The 18,192-nt window shown below is 38.9% G+C and overlaps 1 protein-coding gene across 2 annotated transcripts in view; it reads left to right on the top strand.

The window, feature by feature from the left end:
• RTN1 (reticulon 1) overlaps positions 1–18,192 on the top strand; it is a 218,938-nt gene that overhangs the window by 184,347 nt on the left and 16,399 nt on the right. Inside the window, exon 1 of one of the 2 annotated variants that reach the window (XM_046010289.1) lies at positions 8,180–8,367. The exons of the other annotated variant lie outside the window; for it this stretch is intronic. Within the exon in view, the coding sequence (XP_045866245.1) occupies positions 8,307–8,367 (61 nt within the window). The 5' untranslated portion in view covers positions 8,180–8,306. Of the gene's footprint in view, positions 1–8,179; positions 8,368–18,192 lie in introns of those variants that run through there. 2 annotated transcript variants of the gene reach the window in all.

Here is an 18,192-nt window from a genome sequence, read left to right as displayed (position 1 = left end):
TGCATAAAACCAAAGCAAAGGATAAAAATCCTATAACAAACCTAGCTTAAAAACCGTGATACAAAACTTAAGAAGGATATTACAAGAAAAGAAAGGAAGAGGACAGATCTCATGAATATAGATAGAAAATGTCTACACAAATCATTAGCAAATTGACTCACATTTGAGTAGCAATATATAAAAAGAATGTCACATCAGTACAGAGTAAGTGGACTTTACAGTTGTAAGATTCTTTTATTGCATAGGAAATTGTGAAAGTACTATATACAATAGACTCCAGTAAGTTAAGGTTGAACATTATCATTGTAAGGGAATCACCAACGTATTTAAAAAGGTGTAACTAGAAAATTATTGTGGGAAATAAATGGATTAGTAAAAAACATACTTGATTATTTTGAAAGAAGGCAAGAAAAGCAGAACAAATGAGCAAGAAGATGTGATAAATAAGAAATAAATAGCAAAATGATGGACTTAAATCCAACTATATTAATGATTACATTAAATGTAAATTGACTTAACACTCACCTTCAAAAAACAAAGATTATTAGCTGGAATTAAAAACAAGACCCAAGAATATACTGGGTTTTTTGTTTTGTTTTGTTTTTTGTTTTTTAAGATTTTATTTATTTATGTGACAGACAGATCACAAGTAGTCAGAGAGGCAGGCAGAGAGAGAGGAGGAAGCAGGCTCCCCGCTGAGCAGAGAGCCTGGGATCATGACCTGAGCTGAAGGCAGAGGCTTTAACCCACTGAGCCACCCAGGCACCCCAAGAATATACTGTTTTTAAGAACATCAAAAGATACAGATAGTTTGAAATTAAAGGATGGGAAAAGACATATCATGCAAACACCAACCAAAAGAAAGCTGTTGTGTATATATCCATATCAGCCAAACTAAACTTTGAGTCAAGGAGTGTTATTAGAGATAAGAAGGAGCATTTCATAAAGATAGAAGGGTTAACTCAACAGTAAGACATGGTAATTCTAAATTTATAAGAGCTCAATATATATAAAGCTATATAAATGGACAGAATTGGAAGGAAAATAGGTCAATCAACATGAAAGTTAGATGTTGTGGTAAACTTATTTCAATATCTGGCAGACATACAGCCAAAAATTAGTAGGAAGATAGATTATTTAAAGAATGCTGTTAACCAATGTGCCTAAATTGACATTTATAGAACACCCTTAACACTTTAGAATATGCATTCATGTCCAATTAACACATGTATCAAAATCTATCATATTTGGGAATGCCTGGGTGGCTCAATCACCTAAGCCTCCAACTCTTGACTTCAGCTCAGGTCAGGATCTCTCAGGGTCATAAGATCAAGCCTCATGTTGGCTCCACACTCAGTGCTGAGTCTGCTTCTCTTCCCTCTATCTCTGGCCCTCCCCCTGCTTGCTCGCTCTCAAATAAACAAATAAATCTTTTAAAAAGAAATAGATCATATCCAGATTCTAAAGCAAGTCTTGACAAGTTTCAATGGATTAAAATTGTATAGAGTTTGTTGTCTACCTACAGGTGAATTAAACTGAAAATAAACAATAGGATAGTTAGAACAAGCCTCAGAAGTTTATAATCCTTATAATCAATGGATCAAAGAAAAAAAAATCACAATGACTATTAGAAAATATTTTGAACTGAAAAATAACATGAACATAATGTATCAAAACTTATAGGTTGCCACTAAAACAGTGCTGAGAGGGAATATTATACTTTTTAAATGAATATGAATATATTAGAAAAGAAGAAAGGCTGAAAATAATCTAAGCTTCTATTATTTAACTATCTAAGTATCTATTATTTTCATTAGCTAAAGAAAGAAAAATGAAAGTAAAAGAAGGAAATAATAGTAATAGAATGAAATAGCATATACAAAGATATACAAAGGAGAAAAAAACAAAAGAAAAATTTTATTATTTGAAATTATCATAATAGTGATCAATCTCCAATAAGATGATTAAGAAATGAAGAGAAAAAAATAAAACTGACCAGTATCACAACTGAAAAAGTAGACATGTCTGTAGCTCCTTCAGATTATTAAAAACATAAAATTATGATGTTATGAAAATTTACAGCAATAAATTTGACAACATATTTAAAATGGATAAATTGATTTGAGGAAAATGAAACTTGCTAAAATTGATATAAACAGAAGTTAAAAATCAAAATGTCAAATTAGAACCATATGGGGTATATCCAAGGAGTGCAAGGTTGGTTTAACACTGAAAATTCAATCCATGTAGTTTATGTATTAACTGAATTAAGGATGAAATCCCTGTGATCATTTCAATAGCCTCAGTAGAAGCACTTGATAGAATTCAGTACCTATTTATGACAGAAACTCTCAAAAAAATAGGGATAGAACGAACTTGCCCTAATCTGATAAAAGCTAAAATATTCATGGCCAACATTATATTTAATGGTAAAATTTTGAGCACACTTTTTCCCTGAATCCAGGAGTAAGACAAAAAAGATATACCCTTTACCACTTCTACTCAGCATTATATGTGGAAGTACTAGCCAGTGCAGTTAAGTCAAAGTGAAGAAGTAAAATCATAAAGATTAGAAGGGAAGAAATAATACCACATTTATTCAGAAAAGATATGATAATGTACATATAAAATTCAAAAGAATCCACAATTGGAGTTAATAAGTGAGTTTATTAGTAAGATCACTATCCAAAAAATCTATTAACGTGGTATAGTTTTTTCTGTCTCTACTTTTAATCTTACTCTGGCAGTATGTTTTAGGATTTTCTTTTATAAACATCCTTTACCTAGATTTTTTTCATCCAATCTGAGTTTCCATCTTCTCGGTTAGCATTATTTGGATATATTTAGATGTTCTATGCTACTTTGTTTTATTCTTTCTATTTACTGGTTCTCTACTTTGCTTCTCATATTTTTCCTTTTCTGACTTCAATTTGGTTTATTAATTACTTTGTTTATACATTTTATTCATTTAGAAGTTATATGTTCTAGTTATTTCTGGTGATGACCCTTAAATGTTTAACTTACAAATTTAAATTTTCATAGCCTAAAATTAAGATCTAAAAAAATTTTTAAATTAAATTAAGATCTCTACTGTTCTCCTGAATAGTACCAAGACGTTAGGATGCTTTTACTTTTATCACTCTGTCCTACCTTATGTTCTATTTTCATCTACTACTTTAATTTCACCTTTCTTTTACAACCCCCCCCCCAAATTAACCATTGCCAATTTTTACAGTTAGTGTTCTTTCATGCATTTCCCTTCTTCCTTCTAAGTTTAGTTTTCTTCTTCCGGAAGGACCAACCATGGTCGCTTTTTCTGCAGGGTTCATAGGTAGGAAATTCTCTCATTTCTTACATTTGAAAATACTTATAGTAGTCTTGCTGGGTACAGAAATCTAGATGATAGTTATTTTCCCTCACTACTTTGAAAACGCTCTTCCATTGCCTTCTGGCTTCAGTTAATAAAAAGACTGCTGCTGGCCCAACAGTTTCTCAGGGCAATGTGTTGTTCAGTTTTGCCTACTTTTAAGATTTCCTCTTGTCTTTGATGCCCTGCAGTTTCACTTTGATGTGGGTCAGGGTATTGATTTCCTCTTGTCATGCTCAGGGCCAAAATGTATGTCTTTTAACAATTCTGGAAAATCCCAAGCCAAATCTGGATAAATTATTCAACTTCTCAGGATGTTATTCCTCCCCTTGAAACTCTACAGTGTTTCCTTCATTTACTGATAGTATTATTACTTGGCCCTGTCTCACTGTCCCCTGCAGCTGTCTGTGTTTTAAATTTCCATATCTGTATGCCAGAAAAGCCCCGTCACTCAGACTGGTGATCCTATTTTTTTTGTTCATAACTCAGCTTTATTATCATCTATTTTCTGAAGCCTTTCCTAAAACCTTTTCTTCCCCTTAATCACTGTGTATCCACTCTTTCCTGCTCATACACCTATCTGTTGATGGCATTTATGTATTTATGTGTAAATCTCTCCCACTAAACTCAAGTTTCCAGGGGCAGGCAGTTCCTTTTGTATTTACAGAATCAGGCAGTTTGGGCACCATAAATGTTTGCAGATTGAATGGATGAATGAATCAAGAAAATGAAGGTAAACACTATCTACCTCATAAGGGTCTGTAACAACTAAGTATATACCATATGAGAAAGCACCCAGCAAATAACAAGTACTAAGCTCTTGTTCGATTTAAAGGCAATTTATGCATTATTTTGGTGCAGTGGGTTATGTGCCAAATTGGTTGTTACTTTAAATTTCCTTATTCCATATGGCATAAAGCAGAGTTCTGAGTGTTCTTTCATCATAATGAAGTACTTTTTTTGGTTTTGTGCCTTTTCTTCCAATTGCTATATTTCTCAGAGCATTAAACACACACACACACATACCAAACATGGAGTTCTATGAGCTGCCTATAGTTTACCAGCTATTACATTCCGTGAAACTCAGTGCATCTGTAAATGTTCTTCTCTCATATAGCTAAACGTCTTTCTCCTTCTCTTTTGTTTGGCGTCTGCTTTAATTTTACCTTATGAGATAGGCCTTTGCTGACCTTCCTCATAAAATAGAAAACTTCCACCCCACTCCCATTCTCTATCCCCCTTACCTGCTTTATTTACCCCGTATACCTGTCCACAAGTGAAATATACATTTACCTCTTTTATTATTATCTGCCCATCCTACTAACATAAAACTTCTTAAAAGTAGCAATTTTGCAGGGCGTCTGGGTGGCTCAGTGGGTTAAGCCTCTGCCTTTGGCTTGGGTCATGATCTCAGGGTCCTGGGATCGAAGCCCACATCAGGCTCTCTGCTCAGTAGAGAGACTGCTTCCTGCTCTCTCTTTACTTGCCTCTCTGCCAACTTGTGATCTCGCTCTCTCTGTCAAATAAATAAATAAAACTTTTTTTAAAAAAAGTAGAAATTTTGCTTTATGCCTAGAACAATGTCTAAAATACAGTAGGTGCTCAGTAATTATTTATTGACTAAATATGTCAATATAGGTGTACAGATTCTCATCAGTAAAGTCCTGGGGCAACAAAACCCAGATGCCATACAGCCACTCTGGGCATGGTGGTCTTCAACGTTTCTCTTGATCTGGAATGAGATTTCAAAATTTGACAATCTTGTTTTTCCTTGAACCGAATGCCTACAGCATGATTTCATCCTGAAAACTAAAGACATCACTTCCCCTCCTGGCAGGCACCTAAACCAAGTTCTGAGCTGGCTGTGTACAAAGCCCGTCTGTTCTCTCCTGGTTTAAAGACAGTGGCAGTTCCTGCCTGCTTTTAGCAAGCTTTATTTTGCTTTCTGTTTTCTTTCACCACTCAAGGACAATTTACATATCTTTTCTACCCATTTTATCATTTTGATCTTGGCAAGAGCTTTTAATTAATACTGTGTGGGTACTTCTGCAAAAAAAGTACCTGCTTATAATGTCTGCAAAAAAGAAACTCTTATTATTTCATAGACACAAGCATCTAAAGCTGTAATTCATTTGTATAATTCATTTCTCATTGTAAGAGAAAGGTCCAAAGGGGATAACTACTCGCTGAAGGCCACATAACTAATTTCTGCCACGGCAGTGGGTCTCAACACCCACATCCCCCAATTCTCAATCAAATTCTTCACACTTTTCTGCCTGATTTTTCTTTAATACATTCATTTATGTTTTCTCCTACCACCTTTGCCTTAACCTAAAGCCCCTCAATTCGTATCTCACTGCTGTGTGTCTCTGTGGCATCAGATGCCTTACCTCAACCTTCAACTATCAGACTGCTATCTTGACTTTCTGGGAGTGATCAAACTTCTGTCTTCAGATTCAGCATGACTAAAAAGAATGTGGTCTTTCAGCACAGCTGACATTCTAAGGTCAACTTAGTGGCCCAGGAAAATACATGGCCCAAGAAGGCTGACACAGCTCCCCTCCACTTGAGGAAGAGTTAGCCTCTTCCTGCCCTCCCCAGCCAGGGTTGTGCTGCCCTCTGCTCGCTGCACAGTACTGCCCATCAGATTAGCCGTGAACGGGGGCTCTGCTAACATGGTGGACACTTAGTACTCTCCAGTAAAGGTAACGGGGTGGGGGGGGGTGGGGGGGGGGGCCTTCCAGGTGGACTTAGGACTGATGACTGGGCTATCGTTGGACTGTCAGTGCCTCCTAGTGGCCAAGGCTCCAAAGGTTTTCAACTAAAAAGGAGCCAGGATAGGCAGCCCACATGGCAACCTGCTTCCTTCTGAGTCTTGTTCCCACCTGTTTTTAGTTTGTCGAGCCCTACTTCATACAGCGAGAATTCACTGATGGTCAGACCATCATGTACATGTCTTTTCAGTATTTTCTGACTGAATTCCCAAACATGGCCATGATGATGGAAAAAATTTGGGGTAGGGTTGGAAATATAAATCTAAAAACATCACTACAATCACTGGAGCAGATCAGTTTGAAAAGTGCTTTGTAATAAGTCTTTTCCTTTCTGTCAGCCCCATGGGAGCTCTGACACCCCTTCTTCTTGTAGGAAATTTCAGCTGCCCAGAAGTGCCAAATCATCCTCTGGTCTCATTCTTATTAAGCTTCCTTAGTAATTTCAGTTATGTTACAGACCAATGGAGAGAAGCTTGGATTCTCTGGAAGCTTGCATTTATATATATATATATATATATATATATATATATATATATGTACACATACATACATATATACATATGTATGTATATTTATATTTATATAATATCCCAAAGATCACATTTTAAAGTGTATACTCTTCATAAAATTAAAGATAAATCATAGCTACAAGCATAACCTTGAGACTACTCTCTTTAAGTCCTTGCTGATGCAGGATGTGCAAATGTAGGTTTGGGTCTGGCAAGGAACCTCTTCAGGAACTGTGGAAGAATCGTGAAGACTCCATTTATCCTCAAGGGAGAGAGAGAAATACTTTATAAAACATGATGTCATGCCACAACAAGTAAAATTGGGACTCTTCCTTCTGTATGCCCCTGTAGTTCCAAAGGTGTCCTCTGGCCCCATGTTATATTTTGTCTCCCCAAGGGTCCTGCCACTAGGACTGCCTTCCCCAGACAATGCCCAAATTCGAGTCCTTTCTCTCTGTCTCTACATTTTCCTCATCAAAATGTACCTATCCCCCCATCCATTCTCTCGAGTTCTTGGTGTATAATCTGATAAAGTATATCATGGTGAGATTTAAATAGTAGGTCACCACCCACTGTTCTCCTCCTCCCGTTGACATCTGCATTGTAACTGGGGACTTGAGTCTCTTGACTCACTGGGTTTGGAAATCTACTTTCTATCTCCCAAATGATACACACAGCCCACCTCCATCTGCCCCCAAACACTCAATTCCAAAGATGATGCTATTGAGGCAGAATACCCTTTGCTTTCCTGAGTTCTTTTGGATATCTCCACAACTGACCTCCTGGAGTGTCCGTGCAGTGATCAATAACTCCACATGGGAGAGTCCAGCACTTTGCACCGGAGCCTCCAGGCACCGCATTCTGATAGGTATTTATTCATTCCAACCACAAACTGAGCTGGAGAAGAGGGGCAGCGGGAAAAACACACAAGACCTGCTGAACAGCAGGATTTCTTTACAGTGATTGTGGCTTGCCAACAAAGGTTTTGGATAGCCATAGAACATTCCAGAAAGAGGAAGAGATCTGGCAATTGCTTGGAAGATGCCAGGCACTTAAAATAAATCGTGGCCAGAATGTAAAGAAATGGGGAAGAGAGGTGAGTGAGCAATGGGGACAACGCGGGGGGGGGGGGGGGCGCATTCTCCTGAAAGCTAGACATCCGTACTGCCATCACCTGCGTCTTACCCAACAGGTTTCTTAGGTGTCTCAGAAATTTCTAGAATATATACCCTGTGTCAAGAACTCCTTGGAACGGTCCAAGTGCCGCACTCTGATCTCCACCCGTGGCCCTTTTGCCCTCCTCTTCTCCCACCTCCCCACACCTTGACCGCTTTTGTGCCTCCTGGGTTAGAACCGGCTCAGCCATATCCTGGGCCGCCCCCAGGACCGCCGGCGGAGCCCGCGCTCTCGCGTCGAGCGGCGGCCGCAGCCCCGCGCGCGCAGGCAGCCCTGGGGCCGCGCCGCGCTGATTCGCTGCCGCGGAGACTGCGGCGCCCGCGACGCGCCCGCCCCTCGCCGCGCGCCGGCTGGTGCAGCCTCAGTCAGTCTGCAGCCGCGCGGCCACCGCGAGCCCTGCCGCTGCAGCCGGGGCGCCGACCCTGAGTGCCAGTTCCGCGCCCCCGAGGACAGCAACGGCGAGCCCCCCGAGCCCTCAAGATGCAGGCCACTGCCGACTCCACCAAGATGGACTGTGTATGGAGCAACTGGAAAAGTCAGGGTATTCTATTTATTTCAGTAGTGCATGCCTGCGATGCACGGGAACCCCGGGACCCGGACTCGGCCATTGTGCAGCATTTCACCTGTGGGACCTATGCATGCTTCATACTCGAGAGCTTTCTGTTGGGGGGAGTAAACTTGTCATGTCAAAAATCAACAAGGATGGTGTTTGGATTCTTTTCCTCTTTTTTTTTTTTTAACCCCCCACCCCCACCCCTTTGTTTTCTTGTTGTAATGCTAGAAATTTAAATAATGCATCACTTGCCTCCTCCGGGAGTTCTTTTGGCATCCGTTGATTGTTCAGTACTTGTTTAATCTCTCTTCAGCCCCGGAGTTAAAATGCTTTCTTATTGTTCCATGCATCCCAGGCCATTTAATTTCTGCCTGAAAGGTTGAAATCTCCTGATAGAACCATTAAGTGAGAGCTCTAGTGCATCCTTTTGAGAGGGACACACCCATTTCAGGGTTGTTATTTGTGGTCACACAAAGGAGACTGGAAATGCAGACTAGCTCTGGAAATCCTGAAAATATGATGGCGTAGCCACATATTAGGATGGTTCACTTTGAAATATTTCAGGGTTTTTGTCTGTCATTTGGGTAACCTGTAACTACTATTTATTAAGAATGGGTATCTGCGATACAAATAGAGGGGAAATACAAAGCAGTGCGGAGTGCCCTCTGATATAACATTTATTTTGAAACAGTCCATATTAGCACTGGGTGTGGCCACCCTCCAGCCTCGCTGGGATTGCTTTTCAGCCATTTTTATTCAGCCTCATACTTCACACATCCATCTCTCCTTTGTTACATTAAGATTCCCTCCTTCACCTTGCTCAGTTTGAGATTATGAAGAGAAAGAGAGAATTTGGAAGAATGAATTATGTGTGGTAAACTCGGGCATTCGTAAGATGAAGTGTCTTTTAATCTTTAACAAATAAGGTTCTGAAGAAGGCGCATTTGGCTTAACCTGAAGGGTTGCAGTGTTTCTCAGGGGACCAAAAATACTCTGGAGCAGAAGCTGATTTTTTTTTTTTTTTTTAATCTGGCATCTTCCCCTGGTCATTTTATATCACAGAAAGAATAGAATGGCTTTTCATCTTTAGAGCCCCTGTAAGATTTTTCTTAAGTAAATTTTTTAAGCAAAGATATAGTAAACGTGAACGTCAGAATTAAGAGCACATTAGCTATCTCTTATTCATTGGTTTGGGTGGTGGTGACATAAAATGGAACAGTCGAGTTCAAATTATGTGGGTCTATTGGAAATACAACTGTCAAAAGTAAATAAATGGTCCTAATATATTTAAAAGCTAGGAAATAAGAAATGGATGGCAATTCAGGAGCATAATTTTAGAGAATGATGGCAGTGATATGAAGTCGCATATTTTATACATAAGGCAGTTGTGAAAATGCTTGGTGACGTTTCATTCTTAGGTATTAGACTCATCCAGTTTATTCTGATAACATACTTAACAGACAGCTATGGCGTGATATAGTATCAGGTTTAGGTTGGACGCAAAGACATTTAAAAAGGTTGGTTTTTAGACTATGATTATGGGTTTCTTCTATTCTTACAAAAAGTAGATGCCAAAGCATGGCAGATTTTCTTTTTTATTTGTACAAGATATAAAACACTATTTTCATTATACTCCTGTGTGTTTCGCCTCAATCAACCTTCTCACTGCAGGGGTTAAAAAAGCGCATGGCTGATTATAATCAGAAAATAACACAAATGTCATCATTTGTCTATTGAAAACAATCATTTTCATTTTCAGTACATAACTACTTGTGAAGATTAATGCAAGATCATTGTAGGTCTTTTACACTCCGTGACCTTTGGTCATCTTCAGTACCATTGATTTCCTTTTGTCAGATAGAACAAAGCCATTATCTTGAAAATTGACTAATTATTGGGTGTGTGGGTTTATAGGCACTAAAGAGGAATAGTAAGAAATAAATTATTCCTTTTTCTTTCACTAAGAGAAATTTCATTTAAAATAAATAAGATTTTTGTTTAACATTTTCCATGTATCTTTTTCACATTAGTTCCTCATTATCAAAAACAGCTGTTCTTAACCCTGGCTACACATTAGTATCATCTGGGGAGCTTTTAGGAACATAAAGGATGCCTGCGCCCCACCCCTAGAGGTTCTGATTCAATTGGGTCAAGTATCAATATTTTTTTTGAGGATCCTCAAGTGAGTTTAATACTCAATTGGGGTTGAAGCCACGGTTGGTGTGTAATGATTCTTAGTGAGCCCAGTCCATAGCCAGCAGAGCAGAGTTGGGTGTAGAAATGATGAAATGGGTGTGATGTAGGAGCAACTGTGAATATGGTTGCAGGATGCAGGGTAACATTGTTGAGAATGTCTTCCAGAAGTATTACAGGTGAGAGTTTTGCTTGTAAAAGGGAATAAAGAAAGTGAGCTTCAGGTTTTCTCCATATTATTAAACATTCCATGGAGAAATTGTAGCCCATTGACTATTTCATGAAGACTCGGCTGGCACTGATACAATTGTCATAAGAACTGTAGTACCCGGGCGCCTGGGTGGCTCAGTGGGTTAAAGCCTCTGCCTTCGGCTCAGGTCATGATCCCAGGGTCCTGGGATGGAGCCCCGCATTGGGCTCTCTGCATTGGGCTCTCTGCTCAGCAGGGAGCCTGCTTCCTTCTCTCTCTCTCTCTCTCTTTCTCTCTGCCTGTCTCTCTGCCTACTTGTGATCTCTGTCTGTCAAATAAATAAGTAAAATCTTAAAAAAAAAACAAAAACTGTAGGACCCATGCAAAAGGAACTTATTAACATGTAAGATTTCAGCTAGAGACAGGAGCATTTAAAGAGAGTCTAAAGTCCACATTGTACTAGTACGAAGATTCTGTAATACATTACATTACAGTATATTAATACATTAATGTATACATTACAAAGATCCCGCTTCCAATATTAAAAAAAAATATATTGCCAGTATTGGTTATAAACCAAAGCCCACCCAACTCAGTGAAAATGGAAGCAAAATAAAACCATAACCTAATAAGACACCTATAGAGATAGTAACTTTGCAGATCACAATAATACTAATATGTTGGGGACATGTTTACTAAATGCTTTACTTGCATCATTGCGTTTAATGCTCACAAATCCTGTAGTGTGTAAATTTTATTATTACTTTATAAGTGAAGCTGAGGCCTCCACCAAGGCCTATGGCTAGTATTGCCAGAAGAGGCTAGATTCAAGCCTCAGCTGTCTGACCACAGAACCCCTCACTTCTCACTGCTCTGCCATCAGCCTCTATGGTAGATAACTTTTTCCTCAATGGTGTTTCTAAGAATATGAATTATGCAGGTAATGGTGATTGTGTGGGCTTAATAATCCCTCACATTTACATCGTTTTCATTTTGCCAAGTGTCTTCTCATAGGAGCTTCTCAGTTTACTCTTGGTCATCATGAGCTCAAAGAGGTTAAGTGACTTACCCAAGGTTTTTTGATAAGTGTTGAAGTGAGTAGTGAGAACGTGACTGCTTCAAATCCAGAACTCTTCCCATGACAGCACTCCATGTCCTTTACTTGTGCTGAGTTATAGAGTGAACTTTCACTGACCTCTGCCAAGGTATTTCTCATACAGTTTCTTCCCTTAAGAGCTCAAAATTTATCAGCAAGTCAGTGGTCTTGATCAGTTTATGCCACTGTTGTCATCCTCACCACCGTCATCGATTAATCATCCCAAATTCTCTGTAAATATTAGCTATGTCCCTGTAGCTATCCTAAACTCTTGCTACATGTCTTTAATTAATCCTTCATGAGGTGATTATCTTACTCCCATTTTACAGAGAAGGAAACTGAAGGGTTTGAGGCAGAGAGGGCCAGGAATTTGCCCTCCCCCTTAAGTGGGTCCCAAACATAAGGCAGGCTGATTCTGAAAGCTTTGCTGTTAATGACTTTATCATACTGCCTAAATCCAAATAGTACTGGGGCAGGGGAATAAAGTTTGAGCATAATCACTCATCCCTATCATTCTATTTGTGCTCATAGATAGTTTTTTCCAGGGGTGCCTCGGTGGCTCAGTAGGTTAAGCCTCTGCCTTCGGCTCAGGTCACAATCCCAGGGTCCTGGAATCTAGCCCCCCATCAGGCTCTCTGCTCGGCAGGGAGCCTGCTTCCCTCTCTCTCTCTGCCTGCCTCTCTGCCTACTTGTGATCGCTGTCAAATAAATAAATAAAACCTTTGAAAAAAAAAAAGATAGTTTTTTCCAGATATCACTGTACTTGACAAATTTACCTGGCAGTACGCTTGGGAATACATTGGGTTGATTCTTGTCACCTGTTTGGGGCTTCTGGTCAACTCTCACTTGACCCTGTGTTGCAGCATTCTCTAGCTACAGCTTGCCCAGTGTGTAAAATATTAATGAAGGGTGAAACATTTTCCAGAGAATATAACTCAAACGTATTTCTGGTTTTTTACAAAATAAAATATATTACACTGGTCTACAGTGCTCTGTGGAAAAACTGTTCATGGTGGTCTATTCTGAAAGGTGCTAGTTGGAAACAGCCAAGCATCCCAGAATACATAGGAAAAAAATGTCTGCTTTAGTGACAGAAATTGAAAGAAATGCTTGTATTTTGAAGATGACATTTGGTCAAGATAATACTACATAAAGGCAGACCAATACAACCTTTTATCAAACACCTTTTATTTGGACGGAATCTCATTATAATACTGTGTAAATGTTACAACAGAAGTATTACACTTGCAGGCTCCCTCCTGGCAGATTCTAATGAGATCCAATGGGGCAACGGGCTTAGCTGGGAATCTGGAGATTTTTTTTTTCTTTTTTTAGAGAGAGTGAGAGAGCGCATGAGTGCAGGAGCATGAGTGTGTGTGGTGGTGGGGGGGGCGTGGGGGGGGAGAGAGAGACAGAGAATCTTAAGCAGACTTTATGCTGAGCATGGAGCCCGATGTGGGGCTCCATCCCAGGACCCTGATATCACGACCCAAGCCAAACTCAAGAGTCGGGCACTTCACCAACTGAGCTGCCCAGGTGCCCCTGGGGATTTTTTTTTAATGAAAGAAAACTCTCATTATACAGATAATATATATCAAATATGAGTAGCTATTACTCCATTGAAAAATAAAACTCTACTTTTTCACTGTGTATGATTATTTTCAAGGGAATCTTTCTAAGGGAATATTCCAAAGATTGGGGAGAGAATAATGGCTTTATTCTTTTTCTAAAAACAATACATACACATTATGAAAATTTCCATTTATTCAAAGAGGGGTTCAAATGAAAGTTACAACTCCCCCATAGTCCTACCACCAGCATTAATCAGCGTTAATATTTGCTGAATATTGTCCATTATCGTCATACCATGTAACATGAAGCTAGAGGACTCGGCAACAAAAACAGCTTGTATAAAACAAGATTGTATATGTCTCAAAAAGTACTTGAAGTAATTTAATGGAAGAAACTGACGTGAAACCGAGAGAATTGCTGAGCTTCTGACATATGTTTCTTTACTGTATGAGATACTACTTCCTAAAATTAAGAAAAAGTCTATGATAAACATCAATAGATCTGAATAATTTTTTACTTTCAGGTTTTGGTTGTAGACTGTACAAATGGGCTCTCTGCAGGGTCTTTTTTTTTTTAAAGGAAGATTTGTCATGGGTGAGAAAGGTTGACAAAAATGTTGATCTAAATCTATAGCCTCAAATCTATGACTTTTCTCACATTTCCATGAATTAATATTTATTTCATTAAAAACCCCAATAATACTCCTGATACTGTATGACTGAAGCATGAGAATTGTGATTGCAGACCTCTCTTCCATCTTAATGAGCAGGCCGCTCCTTCTTAATTATTTTGAAAAGGTTTCTGTCTCTCCCTCTTTCTTCCTCCCCCTCTCTCCCTTACCCCTTTCCCCTCTATCTCTCTCTTTCTCTCCCTCTCCCTGCCTCCTTCTTTCCCATTTCCTCCTTATATTTGAAATTATATTCTTTATTCAATTCTCTTTCATCTTCAGACTAGTTAATACATTTGGGAACAGAATCTGTGAAGTAATTGATATAATCTAAGTTACTATACTTATAGTAGAATTAAGAGTTAATATTCACCGAATCCAGCAAACAAAAGCTAATGTGGGTAGATGACTTCCAGAATAGCACTTGTCTTTTTGGAAATTATTAAATGTATGTGACCACAAAATTTCCTATCCTTCTCAACCTGGTCTCCTAAGTTGTGTACACATTTGGCTAAGTATTAATATTTATATATTGTCATCTTTCCAGTTCTTATGAAAGTACACACAACTATTCAAAGAAACATGACTGCCTTATAATTAAGCTCACAGTTTGAAAGCTAAGAGTTTAACATTAATAATTCTTTAAAAGCCATCTTTGGGGACACCTGGGTGGCTCAGTGGATTAAGCCGCTGCCTTCGGCTCAGGTCATGATCTCAGGGTCCTGGGATCGAGCCCCGCATCAGGCTCTCTGCTCCGCAGGGAGCCTGCTTCCTCCTCTCTCTCTGCCTGCCTCTCTGCCTACTTGTGATCTCTCTCTCTGTCAAATAAATAAATAAAAATCTTTAAAAAAAATAAAAATAAATAAAAATAAAAGCCATCTTTGGCCTAGATGACAATAATAATAATTACATTAAAATCTGGGTCATTGTAAATGTATTCTAGATTTGTAGCATATATTTCAAATAAGATAAGAAATTTGTGGGGCACCTTCATAGCTCAGTGGGTTGAGCATCTGACTCTTGATTTCAGCTCAGGATCATGATCTCAGGGTCATGAAATCAAACTCCATGTAGGGCTCCACACTTGGTGCGGAGTCTGTTTGAGATTGTCTCTCTCCCACTCTGTTTGCCCCTCCTCTGCTCAGGCAGGCTCCTTCTCTCTCTAAAATAAATAAATAAAACCTTTATAAAATAAAAAGAAATTTGTTAGAAGTTTGAGTATAGAGTTCTGTGTTCTCCAAATATATTTAAACTATATTTTTACATTAAATCTGAGTAAAGTTGCTTATAATTCAAGCATTACTTACAAGCTCTTTGCCCAAACTGATGTTGATTTTGAAGAGATGAAAAGTACAAACATAACGGGTTTTAATTTTTAGAATTTATTGCAGTTCTACCCATTAAACAATGAGCATGTCTTGCTTTTGGTAACACTTTACCGGACTGCAGATCCAATATACTGGTAATAGGGATCAAGAAGGACATAATAATTTATTGACAGGAATAGAGGTACAATGAGAGATCATTCCTTTTCCTTATCATTTTAGTTCAAGAAGCATTTTACCCTTATGGTCTTAGTAAGAAATGTTAAATACATTAGTTTTTATAAAGAAGCAATAGCTATCTATCTCCATGGTTCTTTTCTATTTCAGTACCATGATGGATTTTCTGGTGTGGCCCAGACAAGATTTTGTGGCTAATTATGATTGATTACCACCAACCAAGTGAACAGTTTCGTATTTTGATCAAGTCAGAAAGCTTAAAAAAGAAAAATCACACAAGGACATCCATTATTTAATACCTTTGCAAATCTTCCCATGTGCTCCCTCAGCTATCATGTGCCCAAAGCCTCTCTCTCTCTCTCCATATGGCCATCTCTCCCTCTGATGTCAGTTGCCCTGTGGAGACCCCTCCAAATGAGCCCAATCGCTAAAAGATTTAGCAGGAGGAGCTGGCCACAGTCTTAAACACTGGGCCCTGCTGTTTCATTTCCTGGCCAGGTCCATCCCATCAAGGTGACCATGGGTCTAAGCATCATTGCGTTAATTTCATAGCACAGGGAGAAGGTGGTGGTTAGAACTACCATGTGGATTAAATGCTGTGCTCTTTTACTGTCCACACAGAATGCTGGGTGTAATGTATCTCCTCTTTCAAAATATCCCCAGAATTATTTAAACATCTAGAAATAAGAGTGTTGGCATTTTTCTCTTGACAGTCATACTGGCTGTATTTAAGCAGTGAGAGAAAAGGGCCTGGAAAATGGAATCACTGCAGATGTCTTTATCAACAGAAGTCGCTGTCAGCAGTTTCCCCCAGGCTCAGGGCCCCTGGGTTACCATTTAAAGTTTAAACTTAAGTATGAGACTGTTTCATGGCAAAGGAAACTCATAGAATCCATGACTAGGAGATGTCATCTTTGAAGGTCTCTGTGCCTGTTTAAGGTTTTTTTATTATGTTAATTCCCATTATGTTTCTCTAGTTTGATGGCAAAATGAGGGAAAGTTAAAGTAGGGAAAGTTACTACTGTTTCCTCTTGTTAACTTTTGGTGGTGATATTTTCTTGGCCTCATGAAAATCAGAGAAACTGACTGCCACTGCTTTGGACAGAGGGTTGTAAAGAACTGAGGTTTTTCAAGCCTCTAATTCTTTTCAGAAGGTACTCAAGTATTGTAGTCAATTATTGGAAGCTTGCTGAAAAGTCAGAGTTAACAGCATATCATTTTCAACAGTCCTTTGATGAAATGTTGATATTATATATAAACAGAATTTTCTCACTTGGCCTTTTACGAAGTAGCATTCACTTGTCACATAGCTTTTTACTGGATCAAAATGGAATATAAATAAATACACTTAGGAATATGGTGCAATAATGAAGATCATCCCGCATAGTTTATTGCTATTCATGTTCTCTACTTACACCACATTTTGCCTTATAAATAAAATATGAGTAGCTGCACCACTGTCTTTAAGTTCGTACAAACTTTCTGAATACTGTACCACTACTGGATCATATAACTGAATACATTCAGAATGGTTTCCTAAACCAAAAAATTTTGAAAGCAAGCAAAGGGCTTTCTTTCTAGAAATTTGACAGAGCATTTTATTTCTGTTCAAACCTTGGATCACTTCTATTTCTTTTTACTGTCCTTGATTGAATTATGGAAATGAGGGTAGCACTGATTTCTGCATTTGAAATCAGGATTCTTCAAATTTCCCAGATCTGCCAGTTCAGCCTTGACGGAATGAGTTCCAGGTGAGCCCCAGGCAGGCTGTAGCATGGGCTCCCACTTGTGGTTTGGGGACTATGATGAGATCACCAACCCCAGTCCATTTCTCAATAGAGAGGATGCACCCATCTCTCATTTCAAAGCCAATGCATTGCTCCTTGATTTTTAGCAACATAACTTTAGTTTTTATACTTGGCAAAACGATACAGTAGTTTACCTGCCTTTGTGAGTGTGCTTAGTGAATGTGACTCGAGTGTTTAACCTCTCATATGACTCTTCTGCATTAGGAGGATTATTAAAGGAAGAGAAAGCTGTCTATACTTTGTTGTACCCAAAGACTCCTGGGGGTAATTTGTCCCAGTTACAGAGTGACTTTTATTTTTTTGCTTAGGTTTTAAGGAAATTTTATTCAAATATCCATTTCTTCTGGAGCAGCTACTATAAAGCGTCCTACACAAGTTTACATCACTCTAAGCAAAATTAAAATGTGAAAAGTCATCATTTACACAGCAGACTGGAACACAAAGTCTCTTCTTCACACTTCACCACTTCCTACCCTTCCCACTGAATCATCACGGCCATTTGCTGTCACTCCGACCACACGCAGCCATTGCCACACTCCCAGCCCATGAGTTCCCAACAGTTTTGATGGCCTGTCATTCTCAGCCTGAGCCTGAGTTGTTCATTTCAATTCTGTCCTCTTGGATCTTCAACTCTTCCAACCATGCTGCTTGTGCAAGTTCACAGCCCTGGCTCACTCAGCTCAACCATCACTGCTGGGAACACCCAGCCTCCAACCCTGTTGCCTAGAGATCCCTAACTTTAACCAAACCCTCTTTATGTTCAGGCAGTTTTATTATTGATTCCT

This window comes from Meles meles, chromosome 6, assembly GCF_922984935.1.
Source record: "Meles meles chromosome 6, mMelMel3.1 paternal haplotype, whole genome shotgun sequence".
In the NCBI taxonomy this organism is placed as follows: Eukaryota; Metazoa; Chordata; class Mammalia; order Carnivora; family Mustelidae; genus Meles; species Meles meles.
Note: the sequence above shows the minus strand (reverse complement) of the source record. Positions and strands in the feature narration are given on the sequence as shown.